This window comes from Chelon labrosus (assembly GCF_963514085.1).
Source record: "Chelon labrosus genome assembly, chromosome: 17".
In the NCBI taxonomy this organism is placed as follows: domain Eukaryota; kingdom Metazoa; phylum Chordata; class Actinopteri; order Mugiliformes; family Mugilidae; genus Chelon; species Chelon labrosus.
The window spans coordinates 18,980,532-19,006,394 of NC_140350.1; the positions used below are offsets into that span (position 1 = coordinate 18,980,532).

Genomic DNA, 25,863 nt, shown 5'->3' on the forward strand with positions numbered 1-25,863 from the left:
AAGCTAGTAATCTTGAGTCCCTCTGTCACTGCAAAACATTTGCATGAAGGGTTAGCTGGCACAACCAGGGTCTCCATCAATTTAAATCTGTAATGTCCCCCAAGCATTTTGCATTCAACTGTATACATTTAAAGTTCAGCTATACCTCAAAACAAATATTTTGCACTGGTGTGGGCTTCCTGGATAGAAATTACTTAAAATGTGCTTTAAAATAATCTATAGTGTGTTAATGCCGAGACATTACCAAACAGTACAGCTGATTAGATTAACTCCTAATATGGAGGCCGATAAAGCAGTATCACCACAGTGGTTGGGGTTACAGTATATTTGACTGAAAAGAAATGTTACTAATGGCACTGATACAGTTTGGGTCATTTTGGGGACAGGGATACCTTCCTGGCAGTTGACCTTAACCTCACCAACCTGGAGCAGAAGAGCTGTGTGGACGGGTGGAGCTACAGTAAAGACCTCTACCGATCTACCATTGTCTCTGAGGTGTGTGTTTGCTGCTCTCATTTAATATGTGGCACGAGTACTATCAGCCAATAATTAATTACTGCAGTTCGTTTTTCATTTTAAATGGATAAAGAAACAAAAAAGTAAATGATCATAACATAGACATGCATAAGGGAATCCCTGTGGTCCTTATTCCAGTTCTACCTGGTGTGCAGTGAGCGATGGAAGCTGCCATTGACGTCCACAGTTTACTTCCTGGGAGTTTTAGCTGGATCCTTCTTTTCAGAGCAGCTCTCTGACAGGTAAGTTTGAAAAAGCTTTATTAAAGCTTAACCCTAACCCATCATCCTGATCTTACGTCTTGCAGAAATTTTAAAGTTGATGCAATACGGACAAGTGAACACACTGGGATTATAATACACATTTAATTTGTTTGTCTTTTGTCTCAACAGTTCAAAGTGTCCATTCAACACTAGAAAGGAACATTCAAAATGTGTGGTGCCCATAGAAAGTTCACTCTGATTGTGTGAAGTGTTTCATACATAATTGAGACATTAATATTCTACTTCTAGCAGAAAATCTGCATATGTGACCTTTGTGACATTACAAGCACTGTTTGTAGAAGCTATATGTACTTGTGATCTGGGAATAAATCAACTCAGCTGTTTCCCAGTGACATTACACTTCCTTACTTGACGTATACCTATTATGTGCTGTAAAAAAATGCGTTTAAAAATATTTCATACTTTTCAATGAAGGCTAATTCAATAAAACTGATGTAGAACCATCAAAAACGTATTTTTTCTAACTTAATATTCCCAATTGCATTGTTTATTAGAGGACTGTTACAGTGCACAGGATTTTCTGCCATTGAAATCACTCACAATCTTCTACCGTGAACTATGAAGTGTGCATGAGTTAAATCTGAAGCAACTCTGCCATAAAAACCTAAACATGAATGTCAGACAGCGGCATTGTTTATGGAAATATTTGCATTGTTGGCCAAGCATGAGTATGCTTTCACAGTATTTTGATGCAGTGGCATCTGGTCTCTTGGTAGAAATGTGCACAAAGACCCTGTCCAGTTATTTGCTTCAAGTCAGGTGTGAGCGCTGCTACTTTTTTTCTTCTTGGCAGCGTTTTCCTCTTCCTCTGTTTGTGTGAGTGTATAAGGTGTCCCCCGGCAACATCTGGAGAAAAAAATAAATAAATAAGTAAAAACAGAAATGAAGTAACTGTTAAGATTCACAGAAGGCAGTCCACTGCAGTGCTGTCCTGCCTCATTTTGGCTCCATGCAACTTAACTATAACCTAGACAAGATCAGATTCAGGTAAAAAATTCCAATGCACTGTCTGAGTTTAAAGATTTAGATACATGAGAGCTTTGTGACTGGGTGAACGCAGGTAAATATTTTACAGTTCCAGTAATTAAATAACATGACACTAAGTTAAACTCATGAACTCATGAAACTACATCTTCTGAGTATAGTATATTGTATGTGCTGCATTATACTTTACATGGTGAGTTAAATGTTGGTTACTGTGCAGCTTTATTATTGAACTGTGCATTTGTATTAACAACACTGAGGACGACAACTTCAACAATTTCTTAATCAGTTTAAAGTAATTGTATGACTTTGTGCCAAATATACCTACTCGCTTTCCTGTGGATGAGAAGATGGCTATTATTCGCAGCCAGTTTGCTGTAAGCTTAGCACAAAGACTAGGGTAAAGCACCTATAGCTTGCCTCTGTTGGAAAGCAACCAACTATCTGTCCACCTATACTCACTACTTAACGTGGCACAATATATTTATTTTCTGTCTCTACCCAGCCGGCCTCAAGCAGATCAGTCCCCCCCCCCATATGAGCAGGGGTCTGTTCTGCTCACGCTTGTTCTGGGGGTTTCAGGCTTAGGTTCATATCTTTATAACTGTATGAAAATAAGTGGGACTGTAAAGCGATCAAAGTGCATTTGTATCCCTGCAGCAGACTGTGGTGTTTATGCATTACTGTGAGTTTAAAGCTTAACGTGTCAACTGTTAAATAAGAATTTACAAACTCTAATTCTTAATGTTGCAGTAAAACGAATCTTCCAAAATCCAGGTTGACATGAGCTCGAAATACAAAAAACTGAAAAGTGTGCAAAAATACAAACGGACGCAGCTGGTTTCCCTGGTTTCTCTTACCCAGGGAAGCGCTGCATGTGAGTGATGGTGTCAGGCAGAGGCATTCCATGGCTCTCGGGCAGCAGGAGACTCAGCAACCCCGCCAGAACTGTAATGCTTCCCATGAGGATGTAAGGCAGTGAAACGGAATAGCTTCCTGTGGCAACACATCAGAGGGTGTAATGACAGTGAAAAACAACCTTGTAATTACAATTACTATAGAGTAGTTAAATATAAAGAGAATACAATTGGAGAGTCTTTACAAAAAGAATGGTTTGTTATTGTAAGTTTGAGTCAATTAAATGTTTAACAGTGTATGCTGAAAGCGATAGGATTATGCCCGTTCTGACTGCTAATCAAGTCCGCTTTTAGGGTTTCCTGCGACTTGTTCTTCTTTCTTTCTTTCTTTCAGGTTTTAGTGTTCTTCCTTTGTTTGTCGTATCCAAAGAAAAGCAGGTTGGATCAGCTGGAAACTCCAAATGGCCTTTGAGTCAATGCCCAAGTGTGTCCAAAGCCCTGTGACATAGAGCTGATCCTCCACTACCGCAAATGAGATAAGTGGTTTAGATAATGAATGAACGGATGTACGTGGATCGTGCCAAAAATAGCAGAAGGTTGCCTGGTGTAAGCAATTTGAGGAAAAAATGAATAATTTGAGCACATGGAAACGGAAAAGGAAGTTTAGCAGCACTTCTGCATGAATTAGAACTGCTGTGGGGGAACTCGTCTTGCTTTTTCACGTGATTGCATTAAGATGAGTGCAAGGACATGAACTTACTGATCTTTAGGGAGAGAACAGAGCATCCTTACTTAAGTAAATGAAGAACGGAGCGGTGATGCTGCCTATTCTGGAGGCCATTGAGCAGGCGCCAACGGCCGTATTCCTCAGTACCGTTGGGTAGAGCTCTGCTGTGTAGGCGTACACAATGGCAAACGCTGTCGTCACTGAAAACTTCCCAAGCATCTCGAGCGCTATGGCCAGATAAATCAGGTCTGTGGGGAATAAAATGTTAAACTGAAGAAAGGCAAATATTTAAATAAAAGCTTCAAAGAGATGATATGATGGCAGAAATCAAGGCTGCGTTAACAGCAATTGTAAAACTTCATACGTGCTGGAATGAGCTGTATCAAGAGCAGAAACAATCCTCCCATGAAGAGCGTCAAGAACATAGTCCATCGCCTGGAACACCAGCGAAACATAATCCATGACAAAACGTAGGCTGGCAACTCTACCAGAGCTGACAGGAAACAGTTGAAGTAGGCGTTCCCGTGGAGGTTTGCCGTGTTCAAGGATAGAGCAAAGTAGGCGATGGTCAAGGTATTCCTGCGGGGACAGATTTTTGACAGTACTGCTCAACGGCGTGACCCTACAATATTGAAATATTGGAAACATGATGAAACTTTGCTGCAGCATATACAAAAACGTAGGGATTAATTAAGGCTGGATTTGCTGACAAATCTGAGACTAAGGTTGTGAATAATTCAACAAGTGTGTTTGTTTGTCTTTTTAAAATTGGACTTTAGACTAAAATGACAATTCTGTTGTCATTTCTCTGCATGTCATCCTGATGTGATTGCTCTGTCGACTGAACACTTATCATTGCTAGCGGGTGGAAAAATTATATCTAACGGGGAGCTGTGGAGTAGTGGTCAGAGATGCAGCTTGTGCAATCACCTAACCCCCAACTTGCTCCCCGAGCGCTACGCAAGTAGCAGCCCTCAGCTGTGTGAACGAATGGATGGGTCAAATGCATCGTACAGGAATAATTATAATTAATTCATTAATTAACTGTTTTTAATCAAAAAAAGTGTCCATTTTGGACTCCTGCAGCACATTGGAAGTGGCATGCATGCAGAGACTCACAATTCCACTGGATTTGTACCATCGATAGATCACTTGACTCTAATAATCAGAAGACAGGGAAGTCACATCAGCGCAACACGAGGGCAGTTTAGATGAGTTGACTCGGACGCACGTTTTGACAGGTGGGCAACAGACATAAACAGACCGCCTGTGGAAAAAATTTTGGAACCAGTGGAACCCCATAACCCTCAGCTCTTAGGAGCTTTACAGCGTCTTTAACATGAATCTTTCTGTCCCTCTGCTTTGCTGCAATGGTTCCCTCTGAAATGGCAGACGGAAAGAGTTAGAGAAATACTTATAAACCAAGTCTCCACTACAGTAAGCTCAAGCATTTTCTTGAAAAGGTTTCTGTGTTATTTAATTAGTTAATTGGTGATTCTAAAATTGGCTGTAGGTGTGAGTGTGAATGGTCTTCTGTCTCTCTGTGTTGGCCCTGTGACAGACTGGCAGCTTGTCCAGGGTGTACCCTGCCTGGGATAGGCTCCAGCCCTTCCGCAACCCTCTAGAGGACAAGCGGCTACAAAAAAAATGAATGTATGAATGACATTTTTTTTTAACAATGTCCCTATCTTATTGGTGGCTTTAACAGCCCTTCAACTTAAAAACATATATAATTAAGAGCTTATACACCTGCTATGATGAGCTTAATAATAATAAACACTTTATAGATCAAGCAAAAATCAAGCTGCCTTTGTTTTCAGACTCGGCACACTCCGGAGACGCGCTCAGGAAGAACGTAGGCACACTGTGAAGTTACATAAAACCTGACTTTGATCTTGGCTGCAGTCTTCACAGCTCCCGACAGGTCATTACTGGCCGTTAATGAAACGGGCAGACATGTGTCGAAGACGATGCATTAACACGAACGAGAACTGTGCGTATGTGCTGACACTTGAACGTAACTAGTGCGTCGTTGTGTGTGTGTGTGCAGGGTCGCTGTACTGAATGTGGAGGTCAAATGGGACAGCAGGGACTCACCAGACCAGCCACAGCGTGATAGAGATCCAGCGGATGTTTGGAGAACGGAGCAGGTCACAGATGTTGTGCGGCCTCCCTCTCTCAGACTCAAGTTCTTTCTGTGGGGTGGGAGAGCATGTGGAATAACAAGCACTTAACAAGCAGAACCACTGGTCCAGATATAATGTAATTAGAAAGAGGCCTGTGAATGCTTGGCCACATGCTGAGTGAACACATGTTCATACCAAAACATGAACATTGGAAGTTAAAGCAGGTACAAACTCAATGATCAAAGACTGAATTAAGAAGTGGTTTTGTTCATCAACATTTTTTAAAATTCTATCAAGTTGTTCATCAGGTCATTCGCCATGCACAGCTTGTACCCGATTGTTAACAGTTTCCAATGGAAAATAACGCATTGCTGCCAAGAACAGAAACTGCTGCAGCCTGCCGCCAATTTCTAGCTGTGAGCAAGGGGCAAAATAAAAGCTAGCCGAACAAATGACACAGCTCCACTGTGTTACCACAGTGTTAAGATGTTTTTTTACATGGGAGATTATGGGGCATGCATACATAAACAGAGAACTGAAAAGTCCGGCGCTCATGTGTTAAACTTTAGCTGGTTGTTTTGATTTAATAAAAAAACAACACCTTCTAACCTGTGCAGGGTATCCATTGTTTCTAAGTGCAGGGCACCATGTGTCTGCACAGAGTAAAGGTCATGAAGGTGGGAGTTTGGTTTATGGAATAAAGTTCACAGTTTGGAAGTCACATGATGAGGTGACCACCTGGCTTGATGCATATAGTATACGACATTAATGAAGAAACCCTGGGCAATGGTTAGACAGCCTTTTTGGCTTCTTTTTCCAATGTTCTTCTCGTTGTGACTCATCAGAGAATGGTTGTGGGCCTTCTGAGGGTGTCCTGTGGTGTCTGGCAACAGAATGTTGTTAATGGGGGCCTTTGGGTCCTATGGGTTGAGGGGAGGGGCCTCTGTGGATCATCCCACAGATACTTGATCTGTTTGGGATCTAGGGAATTTGGAGGCCAGGTCAACACCTTCTGCTGTTTTTCATGTTTTTTTTTTTAGTTGTTTCTAAAGTGTTTTTGTGTGTGTGCCTATGTCAGGCTGCATCTTGCTGGAGATGGCTGCTGCCATCATTGTTATGGGGTGGGGGTACATGTCTAAGTAACATCCACATGAATGAATGCCACATCCAAAAGTTTCCCAGCAGAACAATGAATTGTCACAAGATGGTCATGGATGTTAAAAAGCAAATAAAAAAAAAAAAAAACAGTTGGATAACTTTTCCACTAGCAGAGGTGAATGTGTTGATATCTGTTCCTAATGTGTCAGTCGGCTGTCGTCCAGATTAGTGTTCACTGACGTTTAAACCAGAAAGTAAATGATAACATCACACTGAGCAGTGAACCCTAAAAGTCTCCTCCTTCATTCTCCCCAGAGGGCTCCCATTGAAGACAAGTTAACACAACTTCACCTAATTCCAAGGTGCATGGAGGAGGAAGAAAAATATGAAGTGTTCAAAACTCCAGCAGAATATGGAACCACTTTATCAGACTGATGCATTTTGACCCGTGGCATTCATCCAGATCATCCATAAGCTCAGTCTAAAGTTGTTCCATATACTGTAAGGGCTGCTGTAGTTTGAATAATGTAAGTATCTTAAATGACAGCTATAGTCTCTTTAAATATTTTGTGTAAGGACAGATTGAGATTTGGGCTCCCATGAGCTTGTCTTTGATGGAAACTCTGATGTGGCTGAAGCTATTTAAGGATGTGCTCACCATGATGAAGTTAAACCCTCGTGACCAACTAAAATCTGTTTACCACAGCAGTCGGGGTGGGGGGGGGGCTCTCACCTGTGAAGGGCTAAAGATGACCGGCGGAGGTTCGATTTTGTTCATCTTAGCTGCTCCTCTGACTATGGCCTCAGCCTCTTTTATTCTCCCCAGAGAGAGTAGCCATCGGGGAGACTCTGGGATGAACCTATATTATTCCACAACAGAGTGGACAGAAGTTCATGGCAGATGCTATTTCCACATACACAAAGAACCCAAAAATACTATTTATACCTGGCATAAAGCTTGTGAAAGGATCAATTGTTCCTGAAACCACTATCGCTTACTAAAGTAAATTTCTACTACACCTACACCTAACCAAAATGCAACTGGAAACTAACACTAATATTAAAAGCTCCGTTTTCGAGTGAAAGTCTTGCGTCTGACCACTAACTCTTCACACATACAGTGCCGTTTTGGCGCTTTTTATGTGACTTCACAAATTTCCTAAAGAGTTTCTGCTGGATGGGGCCGCTCTTAGGCTTTCGAAGCAAACAGATGCTCCGTGTATTTGTAGGAATCATTTCTTACGGCTATTATTTAACCACAGATTTTATAAAAAATAAGCAAAATCCAAATGAACATCTTCAAATTATTAATTTAGTCTGATCAACACTGCAAAAGACCCAAACTTTTAAATTCCACATCTTACCGACACTGGTCATTAATGGTAATTTATTGTGTATTGCTGCTATAGTTTTTATCTTTATGCTACGATAGCGTTTACTTGTATTGCTTCCGGACCAGATAGCTGCTGAACTGTATGTCGTAATTTTTTTACTAGACGATGACAATTCTATTTCTAACTTTAGTTTGCAAGAGCGATGCCACCAAAGAAGACTAATTTTCATTCATGTTAAGAGGCACCTTATATATCAATTCAAGTCACATTCACAATTCACAAGTGGCTTTAATCAACACACTGAAACTACAACTCAGCACTACAGAAATGCAGCTGAAGATATGGCCAAGAGCCACAGACATGCACGCAAACACACACCTACCTACCACCAGAGAGGGACAAAGATGAATCCAGGCATGGCGAGGCCGAGCAGAAGCATCCTCCAGTCTCTGATGAAGAATGCAAACAGGGGCAGAAACATGTAGCCGGCAGCAAAGAACAGACTCACACCGGCCGTGGAGAAAACCGTCCGAGCTCGTGGGCCTAATATCTCTATTCCTTAGGACATGAAGAAGAATCACGTTTAATTTACATACTGCTTGACATATATATGTACGTATATATGTATATGGGAACTGACAAGTAGAGGTGAACTAAGCTACCTAACACGAATGCAGCCACGTAGTTGGAAATGTGTCCCAACCCGACGACAAAGAACATAGCGCAGAACATGGCCCAGGACGGAGAGAAGACCTGGATGAGTGTGAACACTGTCTGGACTGCCATGGTAACGAACAATACTTTTTTTCTCCCGTACCTGAAAAGGGATTTAAAGCACAGGGAAAGTTGGCGGGTCAGATGGGAGAATCATTCAGTATGCATCTTGAATGCTGCTGCACTGCTGCTCCATGTAGAAACTTCATTGTATAGTTCACTCTCATCCAGAGCGTGTATAAAATGCAAATCTCGATTTAGAAGGAAGTCGAAGAGCCAAGTTATGTTCTCAGAGCTGTTTGAGACAGAGCTACGACTAGAGTGAATACAACATTTCCATTTGTCTGATGACCGAGAACATATTTACCAACGGAAACAAGTGTTGTTCTTTGTCTTCTAACCCCAGTTTTATAATTAACCAGCCAGCTTAAGCGCCCGTAAAAAGACGCTGATGTGTAAAATCAACTGTGTTCCTTCCCCTTTCACCTAAATCTGTTCCAGAGTTGTCCAGGAAATCTGTGTGCTGCACAATACACTTTACATTTTATAGATATTTCGACTGTTATTCAATTTAAAGCAAAGACGATGTGCAACACCTGCAATAATATGCTTTTCTATTTATTTTTTTTTCGAATAACTGTGATGCTTGGAGTTTTACAAAGTCATGCCGGTCTGAGTTAAGGTTCGGAGCTGACAAACTGAGCACCTGAATAGCTGAAAGATCTAGTGATTGATTGACAGTGTGGCAGAAATGCGGGGTCAAGAGTTTAAGGAGACGCTGTCCTTGGGCTGTCCTTAAATTGCCTGATGCAAGCAGTGACTTTTGTTTTTATAGTAACCATTCCTGCCAGGACGGTTTACATTATCAGCCGCTTAACCATTTTATTTTTTTCCTCTTTGACCTGTCAGAAAGTTGTCCTGAAATGAAGGAGCCGGTGAGAACTCCGCAGAAGAAGACGGATGAAGTCAGTGGGTTCTTCCAGCTGTTGTCACACACCAGGTCCCACTGCAAAAAACACACACACACACATGTTCAAGAACATAAAGTGCAACATTTGGAGAATATTTGGAGATACAAGAAACATCAATCATAATGATTATCAGTGTATTAATAGAATGCAACATATAATAAATATGTTATATTATTAATATGTTATATATTGTTATAATCCTGCATTCTTTCTGTACCATAACCCCCAACATACTTGACTTTATTTCTGCTCAGCATGGAAGCAGCTGCAGCATCATCTGAGTTTGGGAATAGGCGGGTACAGACCTCAGATATGATGGTAGAAATATAGACGCTCTGGTCGTACTCCCACCCGTCCGTGCAGCCTTCTTTCGGCACACTGGACAGGTTGACATCAACGCCCGGCACCAAGCCCCTCTCCGAAAAACTCTGCACATCAGCCAGTTTGTATCTGGAGCACTTGCTGGGCACCAAAGCGCCGCCGCCGTGGCTCCAGTCTTCCTCCAGCGGGATGCTGCTGTTCCTCCACGCCGCGGTCAGGTTGAGGTGCGTTGGGATGAGGCAGCGGTGAGACGGCGTGTCGGCGAGGAACACGATGGCCAGGGCGGTGAAGCCGTTCGGGACCGTGGTCAGACACAGGAGGAAAGACACCTGCTGCTGGAAACGACCCCATTCCCCGAGGAAGGCGGTTGCAGCTTCATAATCGGCCATGCTGCTGCTGCTGCTGCTGCTGCTGCTGCTTCTTCTTGGTGCGTCCTCACAGCGCGCCAAGTTGCGCAGAGTTAAGAAACAGATGACCTCCTCAGAGTGGGCATTTCTGAAGCGGTGGTTTTGTTGCAGCTACACAAGCATCCCACCCACCTTCTGCTGGACTTAACGTTGGTTTCCTAAATGAACCTGTCTTAAAGGCGCAAATCCTGATCCAAATGTAGGTTAAACCAAGCCACGCGAGAAAGGCCAAGGCTTTAATGATTACCTATACTCAAACACAGAAATTCCCCATGGTAATGAAATGTGTCTAGCATATTGTGTAATGCTGTTAATGATTTGTTGATATCAGCCCTGCAGAAAGGCAGTGAATTTTTATACATAACACAGTTGTATTCTCTTCTATCAAGGTTTATAGATATATTATACTTATCAGGCATAACATTATGACCACTGACAGGAGAAGTAAATAACATTGACCACCTTTTCACAATTCAGTGTTCTGATGGGAAACTTTTGGACCTGGCCTTCATTCATGTGGATGTTACTTAGACATGTACTGCCCACCTAGACCAGACCAGGCACCCCCACCCCATAGCAATGACACTCCTTGATGGCAGCAGTCATCCCCAGCAGGATGCAGCCTGACACAGGCAAACACACAAAAATGCTTTAGGAACTAAAAAAGAAAAAAACATGAAGTACAGCACACAGTGTTGACCTGGCCTTCAAATTAACTAGATCCCAAACTGATCAAGATTTTACTCTTTCTGCATTTCTTACTTTGTTCTTGCCTCACAATGCTGCGATACACTCTCGACCCTTTTATTGCTGCAATGACTATATGACGGACTGCCTTTGGTACAAAGTCACGTTAAATAAAGCTTTGTGCTCTTCTTTGTTATGACTCCTTAAACCAGGTGTATTGGGGGGCTACGTACAGCCCAATTTGATTTCAAGTGGGCCGGACAAGTAAGATAATGACCTAAAATAACGACAACTCCAGATTTTTTCCATTTGTTTTAGTGCAAAGAAGAACAAGTAAATTAGGAGAATGTTTACATATAATAAACTATCCTTACATTCATTCATTCATTCATCTTCTGTACCCGGTTATTCCTGTTAAGGGTCGCGGGGGTCTGCTGGAGCCTATCCCAGCTGTCATCGGGCAAGAGGCAGGGGTACACCCTGGACAGGTCGCCAGTCCATCGTAGACTATCCTTACAAAAAATAAAAATTTCTTCAAAGCCTCACTCCACAAGGCGACAGAACCGACTCTTTCGTTTGTCTGTCCAGTGCAGGAAACGGCTCATTGCATGATACCATGATGTATAATAATGGAGCGTTTTGATTTTCTGCACATTGTGGAAGAAAGAATGGAAAGAGCAGGAAGCAGTTAACATATCAACAAGTCCCTCTACTCGCACGTTAAACTTTCACTGAGTCATATTAACACTTTACAGTTCCTTTGTTCAATCTGTAAGAGAGATAAACTTTATACCACTTATATTTACTAAAATACTAATGTATCTTGAATACTAATAAGTGGGGCACTTCCACAGAAAAAAGAAAGATTCACAAATTGTTTATTTCAGTCAGTACCCTCCTACACAAATCAGCACAACTGACTGCATCCATGTGCTTTTCTCTCGTGTCACGTGGAGCCATTAAAGCTTTTGTCTGTGTCAGCCGTGATTTTCTCAGAATCCTCTCGGGTTAATGATTTTACGGGCAGCACTCCACATTTGTTGCGAGACTCGGTGATGTGCCGTTTCACGCCACACGTGGATCACGGAGGAAGTTAGGCAAACATCCTTTTGCATGCTTTTCATCGCACACAACTTCAGTGATGGTAATTTATAATGAAATAAAACCACTTGCAAATGCATACGATGTATGCACCTTTTCTTTTTATACATGCAGTCCATTCCCAGTAAAATTCTCATGTTGTAATGTTATGTCTTGAGCTGTAACAAGTGCTATAAATGTGTATTCCTTTTTTTTTCTCCCAGACATAACTTGGAAAAACATTAAATGTGTGCATCCTAAATTGCTCAGATATATCTATGTTGACAAATCTTGCAACAAATTAGTGTAAATCTAATATAAATGTGTTTTTTAGCCTGAGAAGCAGTCCCCCTGGCTACAGCTCCGTTCGCGACTACTTTCTTGAACTGAACTGTCACATGCTCATCATAACCTGACAAGAATAAATCATTTTAGCTCATTATCCACTTATGAGAAACCTAATTTGGGTGCACTTACGTCGTCCAGTGTCAAACCTACAGCATCACGTGAGCATCTTTGTGCTCTTGATTTTGCAGAACCATTCATCTTTTGACTTTTAATTAGTTGTTTCCTAGAGCCATTGGTCGCCTTCGCTGATAAAAGGCCCCAGATAAGCGTGACCTAATCTTGTCACGCGTTGAACTCCTGATCAGCATTGTGTGGAAAACAAAATATCACAGGATGCATTTAGGTGGAGACTAAACATTTACATTTTCTCAGTTGAAACTCTCCTGATTATCTTCATTAATTAAAGATAGCGGGTGCAAGTAGTGATTAATCAGCTTAATGTAGTGACATAATAAGTACTCCAGGGCGACAAAGCCTGACTGTTAAAGTTACAAAGGCACAAAAGAATAAAGTTGATTTGCATTAATGCTGGTTCTGCCGACTTTAGGAGTTTATTTGCATTATTCTTTAAAAGAAGAAAAATAAAGCTATCAAAAGAGAAAAGACAGTGAACAAGACAGACGACAATCGAAGTGAAAGCTACTTTCACATATTTCATGGGCCACAACCTGCCAGCATTGAGTGCTTGCACACGATGTGGCTGTTTGGACATGCAACATAAATATGTCTGCCTGTGAGTTTTCATCGTGCTACTTCGACAGACTTGACGTGCGGTTTTTGGAAACTAATTCTCCTTAATTCCAGTTAAGCCTATCTGATATGTCTTTCATAGTGAAATCCAGTAAAGGGCAGTTCCTGAAGTACAAAGCCCAGCCTTTTTGTTTGTGTGGCTTGTGGAGAAATACCTGCACAGACTGGCTGTGTAGCACACAAGAGAACACAATATTTTTATTTACGTGACAGACTAAAAGTGATTGACAGTAAAACTAAGTGTACATTTGCATGAACTGGGCCTTTTAGTAGTTTGTTCCTAACATAGTAAAGCAAGCATACATGCAGGCTTGTATGAGAGTTTCTGACAGAGTTTACATTGAGGCATGTTTGCCTCTACAGTGTGGCTTAAAAATAGTCCCCTGGGAGTCTTAACGCTACTTAGCAACATTTAGAGTACAGGCACGCGGCCTTCTTTGGAGTATTTAAAAGTGTGGAATGCTGTTTAGAGAAAATACCTCTGCAGTGCGGGGGGCTGGGTGGCTAAATTGGCCACTCTGAAAGCTTTTGATTATTTTCCGTTCAGTAAATCAAATCACTGGGTGGGACGTCCCTTTTTGTTTAATCTCCGATAAATTTGCTCCCTCGTCTGCTGATAAGGGAGGTTTGTTTCACTTTGGGTTTGAAAAGTTGTCCCATTGAAAGGGGGCTTAATACTCCCTCGGGACTGGAGATTTTTCAGCTGTGACTCCGTCCCACCGAGGGACCAGCTCATTCTGCCCCATAGAGAGCTCAACTCAACCACTCTCAAGCTGAAGGCTATAGCAGGGGCACTACGTCGCATTCTCTATTTTTTTTTTTTCTCCCTAAACTTCAGGGAGGCATTTCTATTTTTTATAAAGAATGGGAGACTATGATGAGGACACGGCATTCCTAGGGGAAACTGGCCCTTACTTCTGGGCCACATTCTTCCTGCTGAACACAGTTTATGTGTCAACTGGCTTCAACGGACTTTACATTGTGTTCGTTGGAGCAGCTCCGAAACACCACTGCCTCATTCCAGACGTCAACCTCACCGAGGAGTGGAGGAATGCCATCATTCCCTTTAGGATGGTGGATGGCGAAGAGGTTCAGGACCAGTGCAGCAGATACAAACTGGACGTGGTTAGAAATCTTTCAAGTGAAGGATATATTCCTGGAAGGGATGTTAACCTCACCAGTCTGGAGCAGGAAGGATGTTTAGACGGATGGAGCTACAGCAAAGATATCTACCAGTCCACTATAGTCACAGAGGTCAGTGTGAATGTGCATGTTTTGTGTTTATTTTATTAGGAAATTTTTATCGTTTTTTTTTAATGTTCTGTGTGTGAAGTCATGTCTAATTCACCTCTTTCATGTCTTCTACAGTGGGACCTTGTTTGTGACAATCAATGGAAAGTTCCATTTGCATCCTCGACTCTCTTTGTGGGATACCTTTTCGGGTCCCTAATCTCAGGGCAGCTTTCTGACAGGTATTTATTAATGCACTCTTTATTATTATATACTGATCTGCACCTTAAATCAGTTTTATTGTAGGCCATTTACATCTTTGACTGCATATTGTAGATCTCTCATTTTTATCTAAAAGCTTCCTGACTTGCTGTTTATTTGGAAAATGATCAGTGAATCCTGGTTTAGTAACACACATCTAATTAGCTGCCACTGAAGACAACAGCTCCATCTACTGTTGAAGTGTCCTACACTTAGTTAAAATAAAACAAAAGAGTTTATTGAGAGGGTGAATGGGGCCTCTGATGATATTCCGTGCCCTGTTTCTGCACTTGCTCTGGAAGAGTTTCACTCAGCAAAAAGAAAAGGCACGTTTCTGTCATCATATTTTCTAAATGTGTTATATTTCAGAGTCACTTTCAATGATACCAGATACTCTGACACTATAGTGCTCTTCTTTTCCTTTCAGGTTTGGGAGGAAGAAGGTCGTTTTTATCTCCCTTGCGGCCCAGTGTCTTTCTGTCATGCTTCAGTCTTTCTCTCAGTCATGGAGGATGTTCTGTGTCATGTTCCTCTTTGTTGGAGCCTCTCAGATCTCCATGTACATATCCGCATTTGTACTAGGTAGGTACTGCAAAAATATTTAAACCTTGTATTTGGTGTTTCGGAAGTGCGTTAATTTCAGTTAATTTTCTTGTGCAGGTACGGAGCTGTTGAGCAAAACAATGCGAGTGCTCTTCACAACTCTCGGCGCCTTCCTCTTCTATTGCATCGGGTACATGACACTGCCCTGGATTGCATATGGCATCAGAGAATGGAGGACTCTGCTTGCTGTCCTGTCAGCGACGTCCATAGTTTACATCCCCCTGTGGTGGTAGGTTTGCCATAATGCATACTGGCATTTTAATGTTCGTGCATGAATGTAAAGTTCCCAGTTCTCTCCTAACAGACAAAAACAACCCCTTTATGTTGATTTCCATAGGTTTATCACGGAGTCTCCTCGGTGGCTGATCACTCAGGGAAGAGTAGAAGAGGCTGAAGTTATTGTGAGAGATGCTGCAAGGAAAAATAAAGTTGAGGCGCCATGTGTGATCTTCAAAGAATCTGAGGTGAGGCTCACATATTATGTCATTAACAATAATGATATTTTTAAAAAGTTACAGGCTTAATTTGTGATTTTGCCCCCCTGCGAACCTCCAGAGGACAAGCGGTTACTGAAAATGAATGAATAAATTCTGTCTGTTTTCTTCTGCTTATCAGGGTCTCTTCCTCTTCTAATGACATCTGCAAAAAGTAAAATCTGATTCAAATGTAAAGCAGAATGTTCAACATCTACCTAGGCCTTCAATGACCTCCAACCTTATTCAAAACACCTCTTAATACGATTGGTATGACGCCACAGCTATAAAAATCCATCAACATCATGCAATAAACCAACAATCAGAACTTAAGAAACAATTTAGGGTTCTCCCCAGAGGGTGGCGCTCATATTTGCTGCCCTGAAAGTGGTGGACACACTCTTTCCCCCGGCTGGGTCAGGCTAGCTAGCTCTGGGATTGGGCGGCCTTTCCTCACAATATCAAGCCTTATCCTTCAAAGTCCGCTGTGAAAATGTCTTTCTAGGAAGATCTGCAACCAAATCGATAGCCTCTCCTCCTTCCGCCGTCGTGGGTTCAACAAATAGCTATCAAAACGTGAACAGGGGCGATTTGCTTGTGCAACTTGCAACATATAGCTAGCTTGGCCCGCAAGGAACAGCGTCATTACAATGTGTTTCAAGCTTCAGCTGCCTGCAGTTATAATTGTTAAGGCCCAGGCAGATTTGTTTGACTCCGGCAACACATGATGGCTTGAAATATGATTGGATAAAAGCTCTAATGCAAAGTGACACTGCCAGAAGCACCGCAGCTGAGAGACAGACAAGCCATAACATGAAAAGAATAGGCTACTGGGAATCATTTAATAAGATTAATGGCAAAATATTAAAATGTAAGTCAGTGATTTTGATAAAGTTTGCCTCAAAATACACTGTATTTTGATTTTTTGGTTTTTGCTACAGGCTGTGCCTCTAAACAAGAAATATACCATGCTTGATATTCTGAAATCCAAGAACATCAGATGCATCACACTGATGTGTCTCCTTCTCTGGTGAGTGGTAGTTTCTTTCCTCATTCAGACAAGATTTTCAAACATTTGTTAAGTTGTCAGAGGTGATACAGATGGAACAGTGGATATATTTTTTTTTATTTCTTACTTATTAAAGGTGCTTTTTGTCTTTTCAGGATGGCAATAAACATTGGGTATTTCGGCTTGTCCCTGAACACCTCCAACCTGAGCGGCAACCCCTTCATGAACTGCTTTTTATCAGCTACCACCGAGGTCCCTGCCTACGTTGTGTCCACTTGGCTGCTGGGGAAATGTCCGAGAAGAGCTCTTCTGTCGACCTACCTCGTCATTGGAGGAGGAGTTCTCCTGCTCATCCAGTTCATCCCTGACAGTAAGACCTCTTATCTGAAATTACAGCAAACATGGCTAATAAAGATAGCGGTTCACATGATATCAGCTTGGTTGTAAGATGTAATTTTAGGGCTGTGGTAAAGCTTCGAAGAATTACGACGTCCTTGTGACCATTTTTCTGGTATATTCTGCAGAGAGGTTTAATCTGTAAGAATACACGTTTTTTTATGAACATTTATTTTTGGTATGTAAAATGTTAATAATTTTCAAAATTCCTACTAATGACAAGTTCTCTACATATAGTGCAATGTAAGTATAAAGAAGTTTGTGAAAAAGTACTCAAAGTGCCTAAATGCTTATCACAAGGTGTCTGGACAGGCTGTTCCCAGGAAGTAGACTTCATATAAAGCGGCACAAGTGCTAGATGAATAGTTAAGGCAGGTGAAATATACTTTATCACATGTAAATTACTGCGTAAACTGACGTATGTACAATGAGGCTATGGTATAAGCCAACAACTTTAAGAGAGGAGATGCGGCAACCTCACACTGGAAAACACAGCGCTTGAGTATAAGTTTATTTCAAAACAATTCAGAGATTAATAATTTACTTTTTGTCCTTTGCGGTTTCAGATAGACATCACAAAATATCAAGAAATGCACTAACATGCACAAATCTAAAGAAACTGGTGAAACTATTTCTGTCAATCAAAAGTTCAGTGGAACATTTGGGTCTCTGTAGGAACACGAATTTACTCTGAAGTCTACATGAGCATGATATTTTAGTATATGTTAAAATAATACAGCATGTAAAGTAATTAGTATTTTCTGACTGCAGCAGCTCATTAATGCATTTTTAATTATAATCCAATAATACCAATATTACGTACGAGGCTATTGTGAATAAAGCCTCTTATTCTGAATATGTTTGTGGTCCGTTTGTACTTGTACTAAGTACAATTTCAAAGGAGGACCTTTACTTGTACACTGTAGCATTTCTGCCTCTGCTCAACTGAAACATCCAACTACCTCCTCAGCCCTGCAGTATGCTGCCCTAACCCTGGAAATGACCGGGAAATTTGCCTTCACCTTGGCCTTCAGCACTGTGTACATCTACACCGCCGAGCTCTACCCCACTGTACTCAGGAACGTTGGAATCGGAATGTGCTCTTCCGCTGCACGCATTGGCAGCATCACAGCTCCTTACATCATTTATTTAGGTACGTAGAAACGGCATATGTACTGCACTGATATATCCAAAAGGTCAAATATATATAAATATGCTTATTATGATTTTTAGGAACAGAATATTTACTGATGGTATTTGTTCGTTTGATCTTTACAGGTACATATAACAAGGTTCTGCCTTATATTTTAATGGGAAGTCTCACGATTGCCTGCTCTGTGGTTAACTTCTTCCTTCCGGAGACCCTCCATAAAGATCTTCCAGAAACTGTGGAGCAGATGCAAGAATGTCAAGGGTAGGAGCATTTCACACATGATTTGATAATATACGTTGAGTGTACTGACTCGTTTAAAATACGGGTGGCAGCCTTTGTAAGGGGGCGCCACAGTGGTGTGGTGGTTAGCACCGATGCCTCACAGCAAGAAGGTTCCAGTGGCCTGGACTGAGGCCTTTCTGTGGGGTTTTCTCCCTGTGTCTATGTGTGTTCTCTCCCAGAACTCCGGCTTACTCCCATCGTTTTAGTAATAATCCTTTCATGTGTGTGGTATTCTTTCACCATTTTAACATGTTGCTTTCTATTACAGGTTGTGCAGTGGACCTAAGAGGAAGTATATAGAAAATGGTGACCCAGCCTTACAACGTGAGACCAAATCTGATGTGCAAACCCTTACGACTTAGTTTCTTTGATAGCCTCTCTAAGCAAGAAAGAACGTACCTCTCACTTGAAAGTGACCAAAATGGGGGCAAAGAAGTCCGTTGCACAACAACAGTTTTTTTTTAATTGTTTTTTTACTTATAGGATGTTTGTAAAAACTTTCTAGAATAACAAATGTATCTTTCAATTTTTTTAGAAAATTGAAATACATGTATCTGATTGGGTTCTACTTTTTGCTGCAGGTTATTTGGAAAAAAATAAAAAAAATAAAAAAAAATGAATAAATAAACATATGAACCCTCATCAGTTTTTTTCTTTAACAACAAATACCAGATCCTGGATTAGTAAGATTATCTGCGTTATTGTTTTTGCTGCTGACTAATATGAGAAAACTATACCACTCTCATGTCTGGGCAGTAAATAAGGCTACATTCAGCAGCCAGTTAGTTCAGCTTTGCACAAAGACAGGACACTGGAGGTTATTTTAAAATCTGTTTTGTACTTTCAGTATTTCAAAATTGAAATACTTGCTCAGTATCTGATTCATTTCTTCTGTTACATGTGATCAAAAAATACAAAAAACCCCCCAAAACTTTAATACACAACCTGAGCTGCGTTTGTCAGATCTTCCATTAATATGGTCATCATTTTTAAAAATGTATTTAAAAAAAGGCTACATTCAGCAGCCAGGTAGCTTGTTTGTTTAATGATTACATAGTGTGCAGTGAATGTAAAGGCAGTAGTATGCAGACACCAGATGTACTATAAAACTCTTTGTGCTTAACGTTTTCCCATTAAAAAAAAAAGTGAAAATCTATCAACTACCTGACAGGAGCAGGAATACTCACCATTGTTACTGTTAACAAAATGAAGGCATCTGTTGAAATGCTGACATTATTTTTGCCAAAACTAAACGGTGCACCGAGTTAAATTCCTCCTGCGTTGCAGTCTTGCAGGACTTTGGTCCCCGGTGTTAGTTTATGGATGTACACCAATGTGCACCTAGGCAAGAGATTCATAATCTTTAAACCACCCGGCTGCAATAAACAACTGAAGCATAAGTGGAAATGACTATGACAGGCTTCATTACTGTTTCACCTCTGCTTGAAAACTATTAACTAATGATCTTTCAGTGCTATTATGCCACGGATATGTATTTTCTTTGCTTGCATAATGCATATTTAAAAACCCTTGTATAATAAACTCAAGAACACGTGCTTGTGCATAAGCCCAGCCTTTTTTGCCTCACAGAGCAGTGTGTCATCGTGTAAACTCCCTGAACAGGTGAATCTGGCGTATAAAAACCTGAACACAGCTTGACAGCACATATGACCTCAAATGCATATCACAGAGCTGCAGAGAACAGTCTCTCTCGTGCCTATCAGTACTGACAACACATGGGCTTGTGTTTTTCTTTTCTTCTGTAAGTATTAAGGATTTTGTTGAGGCAATGGGCAAAGTCAGAGACTATGACACCATCACGTCTTTCCTTGGTTCTTGGGGACCCTTTCAGCGAAGGATTTTTTTAGCACTGGCCATCAGCATCATCCCGAATGGATTTATCGGCATCTATATAGTATTCGTAGCGGACACCCCACCTCATGAATGCTATATCCCTGAAAACTACAACATCAGTGAGATGTGGAGAAACGTGACAGTCCCACTGGAAACGGTTGACGGCGTTGTAAAGCGCAGCTCTTGCTCAAGGCTTGATCTGGAAATGGTCAAAAACTACTCTGACAGTGGGTACATCCCAAACGTTGACGTGAATGTGAGTGGAATTCCTTTGGAGAGTTGTCGGGACGGGTGGACCTACAGCAAAAAAATCTACCAGTCTACAATTGTTACAGAGGTGAGCGATAAATCATTGAATACATTTTCAGACTTTCCAGGGAAAACTGCATTTATTCAGACATTAATAACTAAAAATATTTGAATGCTGTTTTAAAAGTGATATTTTACTGAGACCACTGCAGACTTGACTTTAGACTAAAGTCCAAACTCATTTAACTAAATGACTGAAAAATGGCAGCACGCCAGATAACATGTTTGTTTGTTTTTTATTGCTAATAGCCTACCCATAAACACCCCATTCATGGTCACTGTATAACATGATAGTATAGATACATATTTAAAACCAAATTAGCATTTAAATGTATTCGCCATCATAAAAGTATTAGTTTTGGCAGGTATATTGCAGCTTGTGATACTGTAGAGATAAAGAGATGGACTGTAGAGATATACTATGAGAAGGCATCATGAAAGGATGAGGCTGTTGGGAATAACAACGTTCTCTTTAAAGAAAATGTTATAAAATTGCAATGAAAACTTTACATGTCCAAATTACAATACATTAATTTACCGTTCACCTTCACAGTTACTGAAAATGTCAGCGAACGTGCCACAAGAAGGGTTCGTTCACATTGACCTTTAACATTTAATGGCGCAACCCAAGTGAGCTTATAAAGTTATGCGGTCTTTTTATGCCTTAGGCTGCTCTTAAATAAATAAAAAATATAATGCCACAGTATCAAAAGTATTGTGACTAAATGAGAAAATGTGTTTGCTTTGCAGTGGAACTTGGTATGTGAGAACGCATACAAAACGCCACTGACCACCTCTCTTCATTATGTTGGCGTGCTAGTGGGAGCGTTTGTCTCGGGCCAGATGTCTGACAGGTCCGTACTGTGCACAAAATTGTCGCAACAAATTTTCACGAACAGCCCCATTTTTTAAAGAAAATGACTTAGCTGACCGGACTAAACTCCTCCATAGGTTTGGAAGAAGGCCTACACTCTTTGTCATGATGGCTCTTCAGACTGTGGCAGTCACAGCGCAGATATTCTCCCCGAGCTGGGAGGTCTTCACTCTCATTTTCTTTTTTGTTGGTGCCGGGGGATTCTCCAACTATACCGTCGGCTTTGTGCTGGGTATGTTTTTTTCCAGGGAGAAATATAATACTTCACACTGCTTGATGTGTTTATATACTATACCGTGCTGTGTGTTTGAATGGCTCGTATGACCTGCTATACGAGACATGCTGTAGTGATAGTCAGCATGAGTGTTTTTTGTTTTTTGTTTTTTTAAATGAAGTTAACCAAAAGCTTGAGTCACAGGTTTGTTTTGATGAGTTCTCCTTTAACTTGTAACCCCTGCAGGGTCTGAAATTCTAAGCCCAAAAACCAGAGTGATCTTCTGCTCCCTTGGGGTTTTCATGTGCTCAGCCTTGGGGTACATGGCGATGCCTGCAGCAGCCTACTTCCTCCGTGAATGGCGAATGCTGCTGATTCCCATGGCTGCCTCTAGCCTGATCTATGTCCCTCTGTGGTGGTGAGGATATTGTATATCACTGTATTCCTTTTTACAGTGTCTTTTACATTCTTTGTTTTAACATGAAATAAAAAGACACAAAACATTCTTCTTTGGGGAAGTAAACCATTGTGTCTTTGCATGGAGTAGTTTTGCTGCATTTAATTCAATTTAATTTCCATTCAAATCACTTAATTTGTCCCCAAGGGGCACTTTAAAAGAGCATAAGTAGCTAAAAAATAGACAAAATCAAAATCAAAAGACACAAAAACAGTAAGTTTAAAGTTAAAGTGCTTCAATATAACGTTCATTTAAAAAACAACAACAACAACAAAAAACATTTTAAACCTTTTAATAAATTCAGGAGATTTGCCAGAGAAAATCTTGGATATTCTTTATTGGTGGTAGAACCTCAATGGTGACGCTTCCTCTCTTTTAAAACCAATGTACTTTTTTGTGAAATACTTCTTGCATAAGATAAACCTCGTCGACAGTCGTCAGGTTTATTTAAGTCTGTTTAAGAGTCTCGAATGGGCGTTTCCTCGTGCACTTAATGAGTGCAGGATTTGTCGAGCCTGCACCTTTAGGAGACTGGCGGCAGGTCCAGAGTCTTTTCACACCAACGGGAGAAGTGAACATGAGCAGAGTTTAAAATTCCCTTCACTTAACATCACAAATTTTAATTTCACCAGATTGAAATCATTCTCCATTCAGATGTGTTGCTGCCTCAGCATATTTGTTCAAGATCCCTGTCTTTGCTTTGCTCAGCTGTACGTTGCTCATGCACATTGATGTTTAACTGTTTGTCTCTGACCAGGTTCATACCAGAGTCTCCTCGCTGGCTGCTCTCTCATGGAAGAGTGGAGGAGGCTGAGGCCATACTGAAAGATGCTGCCAGGAGCAATAATGTCCAGGCTCCACAGGATATTTTTACTCAAGCTGAGGTGAGTTCATCAGCTTTTACCGTCAGAACATGATCAGAGTGATCTACACCTGCCTCAAAGTTTCTAAAATGTTTATTAGTTAAACTGAAATCTTTTATCGTCTCCAGCATTATCTTTTGGCTCACTTTTGCATTTCAAGTTAGCCTGTTTGTGTTTGGTGACTTATTATATTGCATAATGTCCACTTGTAGGATCAAAGTTTAATTTCCTCCTAATTTTTTATTTATTTATTTATTTCCAGATTGATGAAGCATTGTCGATGAAGGACAAGAAATACAACATTTTGTTCATCCTGAAAACGTGCAACATTTTCTCCATTACATTAGTGTGTTCACTTCTGTGGTACGTCTACAGCCTCCTAACATATAAACCACTTAAAGGTCACACTTGAAACTTTGGATAAAAGTATTGGCCATGCTAGATAATTGTTACAGTTGCAACCGAGGCTATGTTTCCAGTCTCATGTGTACTGTTCTGAATGTCTTTGGCAGGCTGATCATCACCATCAGTTACTACGCTTTAATCCTCAACACTTCGAACCTGCACGGCGACCCTTACTTGAACTGCTTCTTGTCTGCTGTGTCAGAAGTCCCTGCTTACATTATCGCCCTGTTACTGCTGCAGTACTGCTCCAGGCACATCTGCCAGTCTTCCACGCTCCTGCTCGGAGGAGTTATGATCCTCTGTGTTCACCTCATTCCAATGGGTAATCCTCTCGAGAGCAGGTTGTAGATTGATGGAACTCTGCAAATGAGTACAACAAATACTGCATAAGCACATGATTTTAGACTTTGTCACTAAAAATGTCTGACCATCCAGAGAGCTGCGCTGCTTGTGTGAAACTGTATATTTTAACTTGAAGGACGTACCACCGAGACATTAGCTGTTTGGATGCAGGTCGCTACAGTGTGTGCTGTAATTCCAAGCTCGTTTTTAATTCCTTAGATTTACCGGATGTGGCTGTGTTTCTTGAGATGTTGGGGAAGTTTGGCATCACGGCGGCGTTCTGTGTCGTGTACGCCGTCAGCTCGGAGCTCTTCCCCACTGTTATCAGGAACACAGCGATGGGCTGCTGCTCCATGGCTGCTCGTGTTGGCACCATCATCTCCCCCTTTATCATTTATCTGGGTAGGTATCAACATTTTTAAAAAAAAAATCTGTTTTGAGCTGTTAGTTGGCGATGTTTTCTGAGCTGAAAGTGTTATTCAACCTTACAAATATGATGTTTAGCACTTTAAAACATGAATGAGCTTTGTCAATAATTAGATTGTTTTGTCAAAACCAAATTGTGCCCTACGTCTACATGTTAACTCATAATCCTTAATTAGATCTCTTGTCCTGCCCTCAAGGTTTATTTTTTTGTAAACCAATGACATGTAACACGAGAAATGTTTTCTATCAGTAATTAGAAATGTACAGGGAGGCTATTTCTGTTTTATCTAACTTTCACTTTGCATTTGTATTTGCCAGCTGTGGCTTTATACTTTTGGGCTCTCTGTACATTTGTCTGTCCATATGTTCTGTACGTCCAGTCCATACTTGTGCAATATCTCTGGGAGACCACAAAATTCCAATTGCAATCAAACATGAACTGATTAAAGTCGCTGTGAGCTCACAAAACACACTTATTTGAAAGAACTGCACGTCCAAAATCCATTATAATGTTCTGCAAAAGCATTAGAATATTAATAAATTACTTCATATATTAAATGAGTCTGCACAGACATAGATCTAAACTGTTCGTTGTTGGAGGCGTGCATTCACTAGGTAATAGCTATAAATATATTCTTCTTTTGCAGGAAAATACTTCAAGCTACTTCCATACATAGTGATGGGAGTTTTAGCCATTTCTGGCGCCATCTTGTGTCTACTGCTTCCAGAAACATATAGCAAACCTTTGCCAGAGACCTTATCACAAATGCAGCAGATATGCAGGTGAGCAGGATAACGGTCCACACGTTTCACACACATCACAACTAGAACCACATGAACCATTGACTGTTTTTCCAAGTAGCTTTACACATTTACAAAGAAGCTGACTGATGCTGCGGTTTACTCATCCGCTGTCGCTAAATGTCCTCTTGATATTCCAGCAGGGGACGAGGAAAGAAGGAGAAGGAAGCTGAAAATGGAGAGAGCACATCTGATTACCAGGGGAAAGAATCCAGGTTGTAGTTATGGCCTCTGTTTGCATATGTATATTTTATTTTTCTTCTTCGTAGTGTATTGCCTCATAAGTTAGTCCATTTCATTTTAATTCCACTAACCATTTTGCTTATTGTTTAGTTCGATGTATTTTGATTTGTAAGGCAGAAACTGTATTTGTAACCTGCTTATTGTGAAGCCTGTCGTCAATCAGTTTGTAAAAAAAAAAAAATTATTAAAATAAAAAATATTTCTGCTGTAAACCTTTGATCTGAGAAAAAAATTGCGAGCTTTCTTTCTTAAGAAATAAGTATATTCAAGAAATAAGTGTAATAATAATTTAGAGGCTACATCCTGCCGGGCTATGGCTGCTGCCATCAAGGAGTAGGGCTGAACGATTAATTGCGTTTGTGATAATATCGCGATATGATAAAACGCGATTTTCTAACCGCAACTTGCACGATTACAAGGTGGTCACGTGACGCGAGCGACGCGGACGATAAGCTTCTGACCTG

General features: G+C 40.9%; 2 protein-coding genes across 2 annotated transcripts; one reads left to right on the forward strand and one right to left on the reverse strand.

Annotated features, from left to right (window-relative positions):
* Positions 1-1,276: 1,276 nt before the first annotated feature.
* LOC311502823 (organic cation/carnitine transporter 2-like) lies at positions 1,277-10,321 on the reverse strand (the record flags this gene model as incomplete). Its single annotated transcript, XM_084565218.1, has 10 exons — positions 1,277-1,646; positions 2,645-2,780; positions 3,434-3,616; positions 3,733-3,947; positions 5,466-5,563; positions 7,326-7,452; positions 8,313-8,484; positions 8,589-8,743; positions 9,543-9,646; positions 9,917-10,321. The coding sequence occupies 10 exons, from the start codon at positions 10,319-10,321 to the stop codon at positions 1,556-1,558; spliced, it is 1,686 nt and encodes a 561-aa protein (XP_084421344.1). The 3' UTR covers positions 1,277-1,555.
* A 3,693-nt stretch (positions 10,322-14,014) lies between these two features.
* On the forward strand, positions 14,015-25,378 carry LOC311502208 (uncharacterized protein; the record flags this gene model as incomplete). Its single annotated transcript, XM_084564334.1, has 21 exons — positions 14,015-14,458; positions 14,573-14,676; positions 15,123-15,277; positions 15,356-15,527; positions 15,636-15,762; positions 16,713-16,801; positions 16,936-17,150; positions 18,147-18,329; positions 18,455-18,590; positions 18,880-18,972; positions 19,899-19,936; positions 20,261-20,802; positions 21,525-21,628; positions 21,726-21,880; positions 22,109-22,280; positions 23,077-23,203; positions 23,445-23,545; positions 23,695-23,909; positions 24,149-24,331; positions 25,003-25,138; positions 25,297-25,378. Exons 1-21 carry the CDS (start codon positions 14,069-14,071, stop codon positions 25,376-25,378), a joined length of 3,519 nt encoding a protein of 1,172 aa, XP_084420460.1. The 5' UTR covers positions 14,015-14,068.
* Positions 25,379-25,863: the final 485 nt, after the last annotated feature.